Raw genomic sequence first — 17150 nt, 5'->3', positions numbered from 1 at the left:
TCGGTCAAAAATAAATTTGAGTTCAAGTTCACCCTCCAAGGACAATTACGAAAGGAGACCTAGATATGGAAACCTAGCAACTAAGATGCATTTGCAGAAGATAATGAATGGTTTAGGTAGAAATAACACATTACTAACCGATTTCACATATGGATTGTGACCTCTTGCCTCTAAGACTGATTTAAGACAAAAACGAATACTCTTAAAACAACAGGCAAGATGGAGTCGGAATGCAATGATAAACATGTTTTTAAAGTGGGTATGGGGCACATACAGATCAAAGTGTATTTCCAAGTGAGTAATCCTAGCAGACAACTTTGCCTCCAAATCATGTCCCTCTCATCTCAGTAAAGTTTTATTAAAAAAAGAAAAGAAAAGAAAGAAAGAAGAAAAAAGAAAAGACAAAGGTCAGGGGAGAAGGGGTGGAAAGTCTTATTTAAAAAAAAAGAAGAAAAGAAAACAAAGAAACCAGGTCACTGAGAGAGGGAGCATATGCGTGTCTGTGGCCGTGTTTAAAGAAAGGCAGCTTGGGATGCGTTGCTGGAAGGGCAACGTGTTTATGGACAGCAGGCGTTCGAGTACTTACTGTGCCCGGTTCTCTGTCTGCTCCCGAGGTTACCAAGAAACGCACAGACATGCCCGTTCAGACACAGAGGCAAGAACAGAAATAAAAAAAAGGGGGGAATAATTAGAACACAAGCCCCAAACAGTTTTAAAAATGGCTTTTATTTATATAAGTCATTGCACATTCCTAATACAGTGATTTCCTGAAAATTACAGTATTTTGTAAACATAAGATTTACAGTTTAACCATACACAAAGCCTATTTTTTTATTTCTTGACAGAATAAATTACTTTTCTTCAAAAAATTAGTCAAGTGCAATTTTGCCCAATATTTAATGCATACTAGAATTAAAGCCTATGAAACTAAGTAGTAACAGATGCAATTATCAAACCTTTCATTTGAACACATTCACTTTCAAATTTAACTTCTTATTTCGCCCCATTTAACAACATTACTTTCTTTGAAAATTACCCAATTAAGCAGTTAACAGTTTTCCATAATATGGTACAGGCCACTGGCATTAACCAGGCAGTTGCCAAGATGTCAAGATGCCTGTAATCTAAAGAGATCGAGAAATCTACAGATGCCCACATCAAACCCTGGAAACTTCCAGGGAGGACTGTGTTTCAGTGGCCAAGCTTTGCGACAGACAGTTCCTCTTAGCTCTGTATGGGGTGGGGCTTTCCTTAGCGGTGCACACAACTTTGCAGCACTGTATGAGTATCAGGACCAAGTCCTAATCTGGCTTGCCCGGCCTCTCACCTCTGTGGTGCTCTGCATCGTGGTGCTTCTTGTCATCTTTTATTGCCAAGTGAGACTGCCCACTCAGAGCACTAGACAGCGCCAGGAGGCCAGCACTGCCCCCGAGGGGCGGGATTCCAGGAGGCTGAAGTCCCGAAGGGTGAGGCGTGAGGGGCACTGGGGGTCCGTGGCCATGAGAAAGATGCTGAGCTTGCAACTGCTGCTGCTGTTGGTGGTGGTGAGAGAGGAAAGGGGGAGGAGGAAGAGATGAGAGGATGGGGAAGAGGGAGAGGAAGGGGAAGGGGTGAGAGAGGAAGGAGGGAGGAGCGAGGGGTGAAGGAGGGAGGAGAGGAGGAGTAGGTGAGAGAAGGGGAGGAGGAAAGGGAAGAGGAGGAGGTGAGAGAGGACGGGGAGGAGGAAAAGATGAGAGGAAGGGGAGGAGGTGGGAGAGGAAGGAGCAGAGGATGAGGATGGAGGTGGCAGCAACACGGGGGTGGGGAGGGGGAAGGACCCACAATGGAGGAAACACAACGGGAGGTACAACAAACACAGGAAGGGACCAAAAAGACAAAGGGAGGAAAGGGGAAAACATGTGATTAGCATTTTCAGTTCATCAAAGGCGTCCATCTACACAGTTATCTTTCCCCATCTTCCCAAAATGCCACGGGGGTCTATCTGTGCTGCCTCCTCCTGGCCTGAGTCCTGCCGGCAAGGTGTGGGGATTAGCAGCAAGCCAGGCTAGCACTCTGGCAGCAGATTCACCTCTAAGCACCAGGGATGCAATCCAGTTTGTCACCAAATGCAGGACTCCTCCTGATTTTGGGAAGGTTGAAGCGTGGGGGGGCACAAATGTGCACTCTAGAAAGCACTGACGTGACTCTCCACTACTCACAAGTTATGAGGTGACTTTGTTTCCCAAATATTTTCGTGCTAACGTACCACAACTTATGATGAAGCGTAAACAAAATACTACCTTAAATTAAGGGAAGGCTGAAGAAAGATCTAGCTTCTCTTGGGCATGTCCCCCGCCCTCGCAAGTACCCCTGTGTCCTTATTTCACGGAGCCCCACAGAGCTAGGAGGAAGCACGGACATTCCCATTTCACAAAAGGAACCAAGGTGCAGGGCCTTAAGGAAACTCCCACCAGGCGGAGAGGGGGTGGGGTCGTGTAGGAATGACCCTCAGGGCTGCACTCGGGTCACTGTGCCACCACACCACCACACCACCACACCACCACACACAGAGGGAAGCCCTGGGGCCATGCTGTGACAGCTAGAAGAAACCACAGCTGGGAGAAACCACAACCTGAGGCTGTGTTTATTGCTTCCTTTCTCCCCAGCCCCACCCCCCAAACCCACCCTTTCAGTGACACAGAGGGAAACACTGAGACCTACAGAGGCCACAGAATGGGACTCTCCCCACTGTGACCATGTCCCCACTCCCAAATGCCTTTGCCTCTATCCCTTAACCCATTCCAGAAGTCAGAAATCTGTTCACACTAAAAAGTACCATTGCTCTTATACATTATATTGAAGAGACTGTTGCAGTAAATGAAAAAGTATCTAAGATATGGCCCTGCGCCATAAATCTGGCCACATTTCAGCTGTCCAACATAAAATTCGTTTTTGATGAGACAGTAAAAACGATTAAAGCTCAATTTCTAAGGTGTAATGTTAGAAAATTCTTAAGATTCTGATTTGTGCTCACTTCCCTGGGACTCAATTACTCGGTTTATTTATTACCCCCTCGCGTGTACTGAATATATTAAATCTTCACGCCATATCTTCAGTAACTTCTACCCAGACCGCTGATCTTTAATTGAATCCTAAACATGCTTCCCGCCCTCGAGAGCGAGAGGAAACAGCACCTATAAGCCAGAAACTGGTGTCTACCATCAGTTGACAGTAAATTTTCAACCGCTCCTAGCATCTTCTAAAACATCTTTAGGACCCAACCTTCTCTTGAAATTCTCCTTCTTTCCAAAGGGGAGCACAGTGCTCATCAGAGGAAAAGTGGAAAGGGGGAGAAAGAGGTCAGAGCGGCCAGCATCAATAGTATTCTTGGAAAGTATTTATACAGCCCTCATTTACCATCTGAGATCGTAATAATTTCTTTATGCACAAAATCACCTTCCTGTCATCCCAAAGACACTAATTCTTGCTCTGTCACCTTTTAAGAGCTTGGCAATAGCCAGACATAAAACTGGAGAAGCCGGCAGCAGCATCATGGTCCACTAGGCATGCTCATTAGCACTTAATTAGGAAGTAGACACCTGCCATAAGAAATGTGCTCGGAGAAGGATGAGGAACAGGTCTGCCCTACCAGCAATTGCTATCATTACTTAGAGAATAAGCGCTACGTCCGGCTTCTGGGGGGGAAACGCAATGATGCATACACAAGCAGTGCAACGGGGTAATTAAGCATGGCACGGATTACAAGATGAGAGAAGCCAAGCAGAGGGGAAGGGATTTAACTACTGGGTGGGGGACACCACCCTTTCACCCCACCCTGCACACCCCGCTCTACCAAAAATCCAAAAGAGAGTCACCAAAAGACTTCCAGAGGTATGATTTTATGTCCCAGCAAAGGCATACTCGGGCAAATGTCTGGATACATGAGAAGGGAGGAGAGCTTTCCTCCTAAACCCAAGCTGGTTTGTAGAAAGATGAACTAGAGAGCATTCTATGATACATTATTGAAAAGAAAAACTAGCTTATATAATAAAGGGGCTTCGCCACAGCTGCAACGTGGACCCATGTGATTAAGCCCCACAGGCTAAGAACTACCAACAGGGATGTCCGACAGCCTGAAGTGGCCCTGGGAACTCCCACCTCTACCCAGCTCTGGTTTTCCGGGATCCGTGAAGCAAGTTCACTGTCCATCATTATAGGCAACTGAGTTTTTCCATCCCTTGCTTGGCCATTTTGAAAGCTGCTGCTGCTTCTTTTTATTGTTATATTTTCTTTTCTTTCTTTCTTTCTTTAAGAAAGAGCGAGCATGCGGTGGAGGGCAAATAGAGAGGGAGAGAGAATCTTAAGCAGGCTCCATGCCCAATGGGGAGCCCTCCTCAGGGTTTGATCTCACAATCCCGAGGTCATGACCTGAGCCAAAATCAAGAGTTAAACGTTTAACCAAATGAGCCACCCATGCACCCCAAGCTGCTGCTGCTATTTTTTTTTTAAAGCAAAATCCTACCCAACTGGAAAGAGTACTAAGCAGAGAGAGGATGGATGGCAACTACTGAAGATGCTACAGACCCAGGAACTTGGATAATGCAGCCTCATGTTCTACGTCTTATCCGGACACGCAGTGTGCCAAGATATTCTCCGTCTACTCCCTAGCCTCAGCTCAGAACACTCCCAAGGAAAGAAGGGTGGGCATCGTGGATCCCGTTTCACAGAGGAGAGGGTGGCTTGCCATGGGGAGCCATAACCAGAATGATGACTGCAAACCTTTCTTCCCTAGAACAGCCTTTCTGCTGTGAACCCAGCAGCCCAGTCATGTTCACAAGGAGTTAGACTGGATGTTCCCAAGCACAGGGAAGGGAGAGTGCCATCTCCTTCTCCAACGAAGACCTCATAGGTCTTTCCCTTCTCAGGTAAGGGGAGGCTCCTGAGGGTGTAGAATGCCACATGTGCTGACAATCCACCCTCCCTAGAGATAAATCCATCTCCACCATGCAGCCTTAACAGCAGTTAAGATGGAAATTTGTTCTTAGATTTATGCCTCGGGGCACCTGGGTGGCTCAGGGGGTTAAGCCTCTGCCTTTGGCTCAGGTCATGGTCTCAGGGTCCTGGGATGGAGCCCTGCATCGGGCTCTCTGCTCAGCAGGAAGCCTGCTGCACCTACGCCCACCACCCCGGCCGCATGCCTCTCTCGCTACTTGTGATCTCTGTCAAATGAATAAATAAAATCTTAAAAAAAAAACCAAAAAAAAAAAAGGAGTAATGCCTCATGAGTCCCATCTCTCTAGTCCCCACTTCCCAATACCCCGTGTCATTCCATCGGGAAAAGGAGGATCTCTTTAGCTCCAGCTTTCATCCAAGGAAGCATGTAAAGAAGAATCAAGCCAAAACAGGGATAGCTTTGGCTACTCTCAGAAGACAATGCTTAACAAATAAAAGTGTCCCTGCTGAGATAACACACACTCGGGAATGAATACAGGGCCCACGTCTAGGAAGGTAGGCGACTGCGACTGAGCAGCCCCCCTGGCCCATCCGTGTTTGGAAGGACATCTCTCAACAAAGCTCATCTGAGACACCTGGGTGCCTGGGCCCTTCCCCAAAAGGGGGAAAAAAAAGCCAAAACATGAATGAGGGGGGCGCCTGGGTGGCTCAATGGGTTAAGCCTCTGCCTTAGGCTCGGGTCATGATCCCAGGGTCCTGGGATCGAGCCCCACATCAGGCTCTCTGCTCAGCAGGGAGCTTGCTTCCCCCTCTCTCTCTGCCTGCCTCTCTGCCTACTTGTGAGCTTTGTCTGTCAAATAGATAAATAAAATCTTTAAAAAAAATAAATTAAAAAAAATGTGAATGAGTGCTACTTTAAAAATGTATTTTAGAACAAAAGAGATACTGACATCGCTATGCAGTCAGCAAAACCTCAAAAAAACTCAATGGCTCTACCAGCTGAGAAATCGACACGCATCGGTCCTCTACAGACCCAAACCTGCACAGACCAATGGGGAAACTGAGATGTTTCTCAACAGGACAGCAAGGGTGGGAAAATCCAAATTTCTACCTCCTCTTCACCTTCCATGAATTAGTAAACTTTTTTTTTTTTTAAATGAATGCTTGCAGATTTATATAGTACAGGACTCACACGCAAAACAGATTGTAGAGCTATCAGAAAAGGCAATTTTGATGAGCAATGGTGGTTTTTAGCGATGCAGGTGGTTTCTCAGATGACCAGTGGTTCTCAAACAACAATTCTGATACCCCCACTTCTTCACCCTGGGGACATCTGGCAATGTCTAGAGACATTTACGGTTGTCACACCTGGGGGGTGGGGGGAGGGAAGATCGCTGTTAAACATCCTATGCTGCGTAGGACAGCCCCCCATCACAGAGAATCAACAAGCCCCAAATGTCAATAGTGTTGAGGCTGAGCGCTTTTAGCCTAGATCTAAGCTGCAATTCTATCCCATGACATCAGAAGTCATGTTTTTTTTTTCAGAATTCATGTTTTTATACAGCAAGTGACCTGACAAATTATTGCTTAAAAAACAAAAATGCTTTTCAACGCTCAATTGTTCACTGTCCCTTCGTCACCATCACGTACCTTGTCACAATGCAAAAACTAACCATCTGCTTCCCAGAGTGGATTCCACTGACAATTTTAAAATAAAACAAACAACAACAAGTTCACATTTCATCAAATGATTTTAGAAAGGCTACATTGGAAATGTCCACATACTGGTGTTTTGTGCCTCAAACGGGGTCATAGGAAGGTTTTGCTGTTCACAGAAGGAGAGACATGCACTTGCTCTTACCCAAACAATGTGGACAGGCTGGGAGTGAGACAAGGAAAACAAACACCAAACCCTGAGTTAATGATAATGAAAACCCACAATGAATAAAGTCACCTCATCCATGTCAAACAACAGCCACGCATTCAGAATTTTAATTCGCGTTTTACCTAGTGCAGCCTGGGTCAATTATGCTACTATAATGAAATTGACTTTGCTGTTTACATTCAGAGCTTTAACGTAATGATGCCGTGGCTTCCACAGTTGTGTTTCTAAAACAGCTGTCGCACATGCTTCATCGCCACCGAGATGCCTATACAACAGGAAAGGACACCCAGAAGGAAAAGGGGGACCAACACCCACCTTACCAGAGATGCCAAGCTCTTTATCACCAATCACAGAATCAACTTGAATTTTTGGAAGTCTACCCGACTCTGTAACCTCAGGGAGAACCATGTCACACAGAGCACAGACTGAACCCAACCAGAACTGAAACCATGCCCCCAAAATAGCATCTCTCGTGTTAAGAGCGTGCCAGTAAGTGGCATTTATAGCATTTGGTATTTAAACACTTTTAAAAGGGGAAAAAAATGTGAAAAGTAGCATTTGTTGACAGTTCTCTCCAAATCCCTCTTCCTCGATTTCTGCTATTTCCCTGTTGTTTAAAACACTCCGCTCTTATCTGGGGAGAGTGCAGAAGGAGAAAATTGGCATGCTACAGTAAACAAGCTGGGAAAGTGGGGAAGAGCTGTGTGGGAGCAGAACCATCAAGGACACTACTGTATGAGTTATCTGAAAACCTCCCATTATGTGAATGGCCTCTCTCCAGAAGAGGGGCAAGGGTGATAAACAGGCAGAAACTACTTACAGGGGCCAAGAATTCTCAAGCCACTTGAACATAGTTTTTAAAAAAAGAAAAAAAAAATCCCCTTAAAGTCCCCATCTCCATGCAGGAGCACATAGAAAATGACACACAGGCAAAACTGATGTCCCGTATAGAGGTAGGCACCTGGATAAAGGCCTAAAACTCTGAAAAAGACCTGAACTCATCTTCACTCTTTCTGCATTGCGGAGAATTCACAAAGGCCAACTCTTCCTGCATCATCACTGACGTCCTTGCGTGTCCTGCTTGCCCCAGATCAGGATGACAGCGACGACAATGATCAGAGCGCTGGAAAGGCCTGAATTTGATGAAGTTTTAAAAAGCCAGGTTTATTTAGGCAGACCCTCTTCTAAAGCCATGGAAGGTTTTGATGAAAAGATGCTCAACATCATTACCCAGCGGGGAAATCTGCAAATCTAAACCACAAAGATACCACATCACACTCACTGGAAAGGCTACACTCAAAAAAGGTGGACAGGTACAAGTGTTGGAGAAGATGCTGAGAAAGTGGAATTCTCATCCATTACTTTGGAAAACAGTCTGGCAGTGGCTCAAAATGTTAAACAGAGTTATCACATGACCTAGCCATGACACGTTCAATCGGGAGAAAAGAAAACAGGTCCACACAACATGTATGCAGTGTTCACTGCGGCATTATTCAGAAACAGCCAAAAAGTCTGGTGACAACCTCAATGTCCACCCGCTGGTGACTGGATTAATAAAGGTGGTGTATTGATACAATGCAGTATTACTCATCAATAAGGACTAAAGTACACACTACATGAATAAGCCTTGAAAACTCTATACGAAGTAAAAGAACCCAGCCACAAAAGACCCGTGTTAGCGGATTCCTTTTACACAAAATGTTTGGAATAGGCAAATCCACAGAAATAGAAAGATCAGCGGTTGTAGGTACTGGGGGCCCGTGGGGGGCAAGGGGATAACTGCCAATGGATATGGGGTTTCTTTTTGGAATGATAAAAATGTTCTAGAATTCGTGGTGATGGTTCCACAAGTTTGTGAATATACCAAAACCCGTTGATTCATATGCTTTGAAAAGGCAAATTTCATGGTATGTAATTATATATCAATGTAAAAAAAAAAAACAACCAACAAAAACACATAGGTCTAACTCTTAAAATGCAGTGCTCTACTTTCTACTCTGAAAAGACAGAGAACAGGAAAATGCCTCCTTCCAAGGTATCAAGTACAAATCATATGAATGTACGAGAGGAAATTAAAAAGTGAATAATGCCTCAACAAGTTTTCTAGCAACTAAAAAGCATACTGACCATATGGAAAGACCCAGACATTGAAATCAAGCTCTGCATTTGTCAGCAATACCTACCTGTACTCCCAGTAAAAAATTTAACTTGAACCCATGGAGAAGTACCAGACTTGCAATATTGCTCCTTCTCCATGGAAAATTAATAGAAGGGCTGGACTGATCACTAAATATAAGTTAGGAGAGCCAGAATATCGATGCAAGTTGTAGCCCTGTCATTTTCTGCTCTTGGTAGCAGGTTAGGCATTATTCTCTGAGGGTGAATTTGTTTTATAAAGAAACCTACAGCTGGGTTATTGATGGGCTTTCCAGGGATTAACTGCATACTCATAAGAATAAGAGGCTAACCTCATCCTCTTAAACTTCACACACTACAATCCTATAGATAGCTGACAGCTACAGCCGGAGGAGAAAAATAATCCAACATTTTGCTAATCCTTAAACCAATCATCTCATGCAACAATGGGGAGACTTTAGGTCTACAACTCAATCTCTTAAGGACAGGAAGCCTCCTTCTACAGACACATCAGGAGTTTGTATTCATAGACATACCCTACATAAACACAGACAGACATTCCAAAAGCCCCTAGACTTCTTTCAGTTCACACTAAATTGTTTCCAAGTACAGAGAATTTTATGTTCACCTATGAAGCAGGGATACAGACATCTGACCAATAACTGGATCCCCAAAGGCCTTGACAGAAGTTCTTCTGTTCGTCGAAAATTAAGTCAGACTAGGTCCAACTAAATGAGAAGGGAAAAGCAAGGTGGCCAACACTAACCCCGAATGTTTTGAGTTCCTGATGTTCACAGGCGTTACTATAAGAAACTGCTCAAGTTTTCTTACGTTCGACAGTCAGCATTGTGGCAGCTGTCAAAAATCAGGCATTCTGCGGTATGCAAAAGAAAGACAATTCCCACTGCTCATATGGCCATCTCTACTCTCTCTCCTTCCAATTCCATCACAATGATCTGTGCGACCCCTCAGGGCCAGCAAAGGCCTTATTCTCCTTTCTCCTAAGTAAGGAAGCCAACGATGTCTTATTCTCACTTCTGCTTCTCAATTTTCTCTCCACCTGCTCCCAAAACTCAACTTTTCCCCCTCTGTTTTGAACCTTAAGTCTGTTCATCAAGTTCAATAGCCAAAGGTTCTTCACTGCTGCATCCTGAGTAAAAGCTGTTCACGCATGACAACTGAGTGGCAGGAGCAGAGCATCTGAATGGGTCTAATCTCAAACACTGACACCCATATAATCACTAGGAAAGACTAGAGGGGAAGTAACCCGCTGCTCCGAGCCACCACCCCTCACGGAGTCTTGGCCAACCGGACCCACAGATCTATTGCAGGCACTCAGAGAAACATGGTAGACAGAACCACAGTTCAAGGAGTCAGGACCATGCTTGATAAAGGCTGCCAGCCAGGGTGCTATCCCCACAAAAGCCATGCTGGGTAGATGGTATTACCCATCTGCAGATGGGGATACTCAAAGGAGGTTAATTGATTGTACGAGGTCACAAGGCTCCCAAGTGGCAGCACCAAGCGTCCTACTCAAGTCCATCCAATCCCCGATGCATGCTCTACCTTTGCGCAAGGTAAAACAAGACAAACACTCTGAGAAAGATGAGCACAAAGCGCCATGGAGCTGGCCAGCCAGTACCTGCAAGCAAGTGGACATCGATCATGCAATTGTATCTTTAAAAATTCACTTAGCCAGTCATATTTTACTTTCTAATCAAAAAGCAACCATCTTTCTTTGGGGGTAGAGAAACACCAGGTGAAAAAAAATACAAGGGAACTTCCTGGGGTGTAGGAGAGAATCTGCAACCCTGAAAGCAGTGTGGGTTATAGGGTGTGTGCACATGCCAAAGCGATCACCCTATATATTTAAGACTGGTGCATTTCACAACATATAAATTATACCTCAATTTTTTAAAAAAAGCCTGTGTGAACAAATACATATGCATCTCTATCCATATGATCTGTAGAGACCACATGTGATATAAATCCACTAAAATATAACGCTAATTATCTGGAATCCGAATCTCAACTAAAATCAAATAGTAACATAGCAAGTAGAAGAAGAAAGTTCTTAGTTCCAAGCTCCCTCAAATAATACAAAGGAAAGTGATCTCGAAGAATCCTTCAATCATTTTCCCTGCCTTCAGGAAGACATCAACCATTCCACAAAGTGCTGTCATCTAAAAATCTATTTTGTTTTGAGCGTTTTTAATAGAATTCCAAATTGGGGAAGGAAAAATCTTTGGGAAAGTCTGCTTACATCATAGAGACTGTACCGAAAAAAGAAATAAATTTATTAATTAAAAAATAAATTAAAGTCTCCAGTAAGCTCCCTTCCCACACGAACCTGTTTTCTAAAGAGCACATGAGCTGTGTGTCACACCACATAAAACTTCGCCTATTAAGATCTCTGCATTATTAAATACTCTTTCTATAGCTACAAGAACATAACATACTTAATAGGAAAAGAGCTTAATATACAGCAAAATTCAAAAAGTAGGGGTGTAGTTATTCTGCCAATTATCAAATTTGCTATCCGTCACAACTGTTTAAAAATAAAGTATCACATGAAAAGTAACTATTCCCACAGTTTCTCCAAATATCAAGTATCTAAGAGGCTTATCTTTCTGAAATAGCAGTAATCTATGTAAGTTGAAGCCAGGTGGTGTCTGGAGTGGAACAGGTGTAAAATTCAGTATTTTCTGTAAGGTAGGAGAATTAAGTTTTCCATGCTGGTGAGAAATGGGCATCATTAATTCACTCAACACGGACGGAAAACAAGGGACACTCTCTCTTCCTCCTCCAAGAGCACTCCACAGTCCCAGGACAGAAGCTGAGCCCACCTCAGCAGCCCTGGTGTCCTTGAGATCTCCCTTTTTCCAGGCCTGCTAAAGAGAAATGTCTTTAGCCCTAGCAAGCAAGCAAGCAGTAAGCCCCTTGATTGTACCTTAAAGGGAATGAGAATGTTTCGGCTCATTTGCATTTTAAAGGCTACTCTTTCATGATCTTTCACACTTGTAATAGATGTCTAAACCGTTAAATTACTATTTCTTTTCTTAGCCTGAAAGTCGATGCGGACGAAGAGCATGGCCTCTCCCATTGTTCTTCATCCTGAGCCGGTCCCTGAGCAATACTGACAGCTGCTATCAGACCCAGGCTGCATTTACTCTGTGAGCAGCTGCCGCTTGTAGGAACAGACAGCCTCCCGGAGCCTCCTCCCCTCTGGGGAGACAGGTTGACACACTGCATGTTCAATGAAGGGGTGCGAAGGTCCACTGAATTGTCAACCCAATTTTATGCTACTTCAATTTTCCAGGACGCGCACAATTCCTTTCAAGCAAAAATCAAGCATATGCCAGAGCATGAAACTTACGGTGCAGGATAATTATTGATCACCGCAAACTTGCAAAGAGCCTTCTGACATAAATTAATAGACTGAGCCAAAAATTTACAATTAGGAAAACCGCACAGGCTAGTAGGCTGAAGACACACAATTGGCGTTAAGTCTTGTGCTCCGGGCCCAATTCCCTGATTTGGGTTATTGTCGCTAGCTATCAGAGCTAATCTGCCTTTATAATCTCAACAACATGTTTCCTGGATGAAAGCCATTCATAAAATTAGCGATTCATCTGCCCTTCTCAAACGACCTGCCATTTTCATTTTCTGATTCAATTCAAAAGGAGTCTTACCTATAAACATCTGGTTAATACAATTTCCCCTTTTCTAACGTGTGGGGCTGAACAGGGCCTCGGAGAATTTATGGGTACGAGGTTCGTCATCGAGAAAGGATATGTAAAAATTTAGAGACTATCAGAAAACAAACATGTTCCACAAAGTGTAACTGGGTACTTGAGAACTGCTTTGCATATGTTTCTCTTTAATCAAAACAGGCTTTTCCATCCTCATTCATTTGGGTTAAAAATTTCTGTGCTCAAGCTACAAGTACAATTTGTTATTAGTCTTTGCTAATCAAACACGGTACATGCAAAAGTACCAGTGAATATTTGATTTGATCTCTGAAATAAAGCAATTCATTACACAAGAAAAGGGTACAGAAGGCAGCCGACAAATGCAGATGTAATTGTGTTTTTTGTTGAATGTGATTAGAGAGCCCACTAAGTAACAGTCAAAAATGTGATCTAAAGAGGGGGGGTAGAAAGGCAGAGCCTGGGTCTGGGGGGAAGAGGAGGGGGGGAGAATTGTTTATGCAGAGCTAAGCTGTCAAGTGTAATAAAGCAGCTTGAATAAAATTTAAGCTGAAAATCCACTGAAGCTCCCCATTTCAGGGAGGAAAAAGCTATTAAAAGGAAATGAAGGTCACCCTCCCACTTTATTTCACCTAATTGACTGCCAATAGCTTACCACAGGCAACCCGACTGCAGATCGGCAATTGAGAAACTGATGAAAGGAGAGTTTTCAAGCTGAGGCTCATTCTTTAATCCTCCTTGGCTCTTATGTTTTTTCTCCATCTCCAGTTGGGATGTAATTTTAAACCCTGATGGATTAACTGGTTCCATTGTCTGTGGCCGTCATTGGACTATGGCACTCTTAATCCGTACAGCAGCATGTCTAATTATCATTACAAAGTGTCTGAGGGAACTATAAAGACCAGCAGGGCATCTTCTCACAAGCAATTAACATAAATTGATAAATGAGTGATCTGAATCCTCTCAAGGCACTCACATATGAATAAAATCAGAAAGGATGGTCCCTTGTTTCAGCTACTTCTTTGGCTTAGTCTGGAAGGGGAGAAAACATGAGAACTGTCGCGGGATCCCAGGGCCTGCAGCAGTGAGGACAAACTCAGGGGGAAGTATGGGGGCGGGGGAGGGGAGGGGTGGGGAGGGGAGGGGGACGGGACACTCCGCATGGTTCACCGGGCTCATTAATGCAGAGCAAATGACTTGTGATTGACAACCAGTCGCCAGTGTGGAGCGCTAACTGAACTCAAGGCAGGAGAGCAAAAACCTGGTGAAAGGCTAGAGAGCACTGGGGCAGACAATTATCACTTCTTCAACGGCTAGAGAGTGTTCTTTTCATTGGGGTGCCACTTAAAAATTCATGCAAGAGGCACAAGGAAGAGAAAGAGCAAACAGTCGTCTAGGGCCTAACACCCCAGAAAGCAAACGGCAAAAGCAAAGATGGCTAAAGGAAAGGATCATGCTGAGACCTGTCTTGACCTCCCTGTGATCCAAAGTTATAAGCCTAAAGTAAGGAAAGTATTTAAAATACTGATAAAGAAAGCAGGGGTGGTTTAAGTGTCAGGGTATAAACTGCATCTATCTTCCCACTGAACAGTAGATCTATTCTTCTCCCCCTCCTTAAAGTGTTTCTATCACCTTCCTTACTATGCTCATCTGTCTTCCCCATGTACCTCCCATACCTGAGCCCTCCTCCCCAACCCTTACTGACCAATGTTAAAACTACATGACATTATACACACAGAGAGATTAAGCCATCAAATTAATAAGAAATGAAAGCTGGTTATACACACTGTAGGAGGTAGACCTGGAAGGCCACGTACCCCGATGATGGCATTCAACTCTGCCATGGTCACCTGCTTGGCACGCTCCACAGCCTGGGCCACCTGTTGTTGATGCTTTGAAACAAGAAAAAGTGTTAGCAAGGCAGCCAAAGAACTTCATTCTACCTTCCAATAACAATAACAACAACAAATACGACAACAAAAATATAAAAGCATATGCAGTGTAGATTCAGCAGAATGTGGATTTAATGTGAAGTGTCTCAAGCACTGATTATTTCACAGAACACATGGACAGCAGGAAAAGGAAAACAGAGGACAGGGCTTCCCTTATTTCTAAGCAAAACTAGTCCCCACTTAACTTCTGATGGAAATTTTGGGGTTGGAATGATAGAAAAATCAAAGACCTCAAAACAGGTAACTGAAGCCTTAGAAAATCACTGGTATTGGGGATTTGGAAGATCAGCCAGGTTTGCAAAAGGGGTTTGCTGTTAAGTTTGAGCAGGTAAAGTTTACGGCCAGTTTAAAACCTCCCACTTCCATACTTAAAATTTAAACATTAAATCTTTGATTACTTCTCAACAAATCTCAACCCTCCAGTAGTTTTTGGAAACTCTGGGGATTCCTTTCTTTCTTTAGCCTTTTCATCCTCCTGAGGGGAAAAGGAAGGAACCCCCCCTCCCCAAACTCTTAGTTCACAGGCTTCCAACACTCTGCACAGTTCACCCACAAATGGCTTAGTCTGAAAGGGCCGATGTTTCTCTCCAACTCCACCCACAAATAAAATCCAAGCCACATCTTTGCTTTGGGAGGCATGAGACTGTGGTAGAAACCAGTATCACTAAAGTCCAACAACACCATTCCAAAGGCCAACAAATCTCAAGTGCATCATCGAATAGATGTTACACCGGAAAAGGCAGAGGGGATCCCTGCTCTCCATTCTGGAGCAGCAGATGCCGGTAAGAACAGACACCCCGTGTTCTAGCTGTGGCTCCAGGAAGCTTTCATTGTCTCAGTGCAGCCTGGACACACTGAGAACACAGCTTATCATTTATTAGCTTGTATCCAAAAGTAATCTTAAAGGCAAAACTAAAATATACTGGTTTTGAGTCCATTTCACAGATTACTCATATAAAGAGCTTTTCCCTCTCAAAATAAGAAAGTTCAACCTCTGTGACTTTGTAACTTAATAAAATGGCCTACATGTGTATAGGACTGTAAGTTACGGCAATACAAACACTTATTTTATCCTTCAGACTATTAGCATCAGCTTCCTCCATGGACAGCATCACATGAACCTGACTTGATGTCCAAGGACACATGAAACACCTGCTTCCATGGTCAAGTCAACCCTGATGGAACCATTTTTTTTTTTTAATGCAGTAAAGGAAAAGCTCTCTAGAAAGACACTCCAATCATCAGTAGCTTCCCAAGCTTATACTACTCCTCAAAGAAAAGCAGAGTTTTATGTTGGATCGTCACTTTGCAGTCTTCCACGGGGGGGAAAAAATTAATTTGAGGTTGAGCTATCGTCACCACGTTTACAGTGATGTACACCACGTTTACATCTAGCTCTGCTAGATGGGATAGCAGGGGGCTTACACACTTCAGCTGGAGCAGATGTTCTTCACACTTGTTCCTTGTGATAAAATTAACATCTTAAAACTAGCTAATTTGCAAACAGAGAAGCAACATAATTGCACTTTAACAGCTGAACAGTTTTACTTACTTCCTGAGACAGAAATGGGATGACTTGTGCACAAATTGTATTCAATCTCTTGGCGATTTCAGTCTATAAAGACAAAGCCATATAAATGTTTAGTATACTTCATAATCAGTTCAGAAAGATAAAACTTCATACCCAACACTTTAGTCCTCCACTGCCTCATTCTTGAGTGCATAAAATTGCTTTCTCAAGTTCTGCTGCTAATATTTATCTTGAGATAAACAGTAGATATTAATCTCACTTGTAAAGTAAGACATAACCACACGCTTTATTGGTCACGTAAAGAAAAGATAATGGGTAGCTTAATTGAGTTGGAAAATCTACATGGTTTAAGGCTATATGATCCTTTAACCCGGTAAGTGCAAACCCCCTCGTATGCTTATTCAATTACGGTGTACTACCGCATTTTTATGTCATTATAGCAAGTTCATTCCAACTGGTGTCAGAAGCCAGTGGGGCAGGGGCACCAACAAACTGGGTCTAGCCGTCAAGATAAGGTCCAGAGTGAGAAAGCATTAGAAAGGAGCCCAGGGACCTCCTTCCTGCTTGTCCCAACGCTCACACAACTCAAACATGACTTTAACGTTAGTAGCTTTCACTGAGTCTCACTATCTCAAACAGGCCAAGAAAACACTGTTGAAACAGAACCCACGTCCAGCATGAAGGTCAAATTGAGACGTGCTGGGTATCTCTGTCAAGTCTCACCATGATGCGGCATCAACAGCAAGCACCTTGCTGAGAGAGCCCCTGGGTCAGCTCAACGTCACAAAATGTGTCCTAACGGACTATCTGTGGCACAGGCTTTTGTAAAGAAAGTAGGAGAAGTCCCTGCTTAGGTCCAAACCCACAGCAGTCCCTCTGCTGCAAGGGACAAACTGGCCAAGGAAGGCCATAAAGAGTGGTCTGCTTCCAGCCTAGGATAGAATCCACCTGCCCCCTGGCCTCCAACCTCCTCCAGCAATGCAAAGCAGCTCTGCTTTCCTCTA

General features: G+C 43.8%; 1 protein-coding gene across 2 annotated transcripts in view; it reads right to left on the bottom strand.

Annotated features, from left to right (window-relative positions):
* The window catches only part of LOC123952753 (transducin-like enhancer protein 1), an 86978-nt gene that overhangs the window by 42730 nt on the left and 27098 nt on the right, over window positions 1-17150 (bottom strand). Inside the window, exons 5-8 of one of the 2 annotated variants that reach the window (XM_046022189.1) lie at window positions 16168-16230; window positions 14481-14555; window positions 1328-1532; window positions 587-603 (exon numbers count right to left, since the gene is read on the bottom strand). In XM_046022189.1, coding sequence (XP_045878145.1) covers window positions 587-603; window positions 1328-1532; window positions 14481-14555; window positions 16168-16230 — 360 coding nt within the window. Of the gene's footprint in view, window positions 1-586; window positions 604-1327; window positions 1533-14450; window positions 14556-16167; window positions 16231-17150 lie in introns of both variants that reach the window. The other variant, XM_046022190.1, reaches the window with a different exon arrangement.

The sequence above is a fragment of the Meles meles genome, chromosome 11 (assembly GCF_922984935.1).
Source record: "Meles meles chromosome 11, mMelMel3.1 paternal haplotype, whole genome shotgun sequence".
Classification (NCBI taxonomy): Eukaryota; Metazoa; Chordata; class Mammalia; order Carnivora; family Mustelidae; genus Meles; species Meles meles.
The sequence above is the reverse complement of the archived record's forward strand: the minus strand, read 5'-3'. Positions and strand labels throughout refer to the sequence as shown.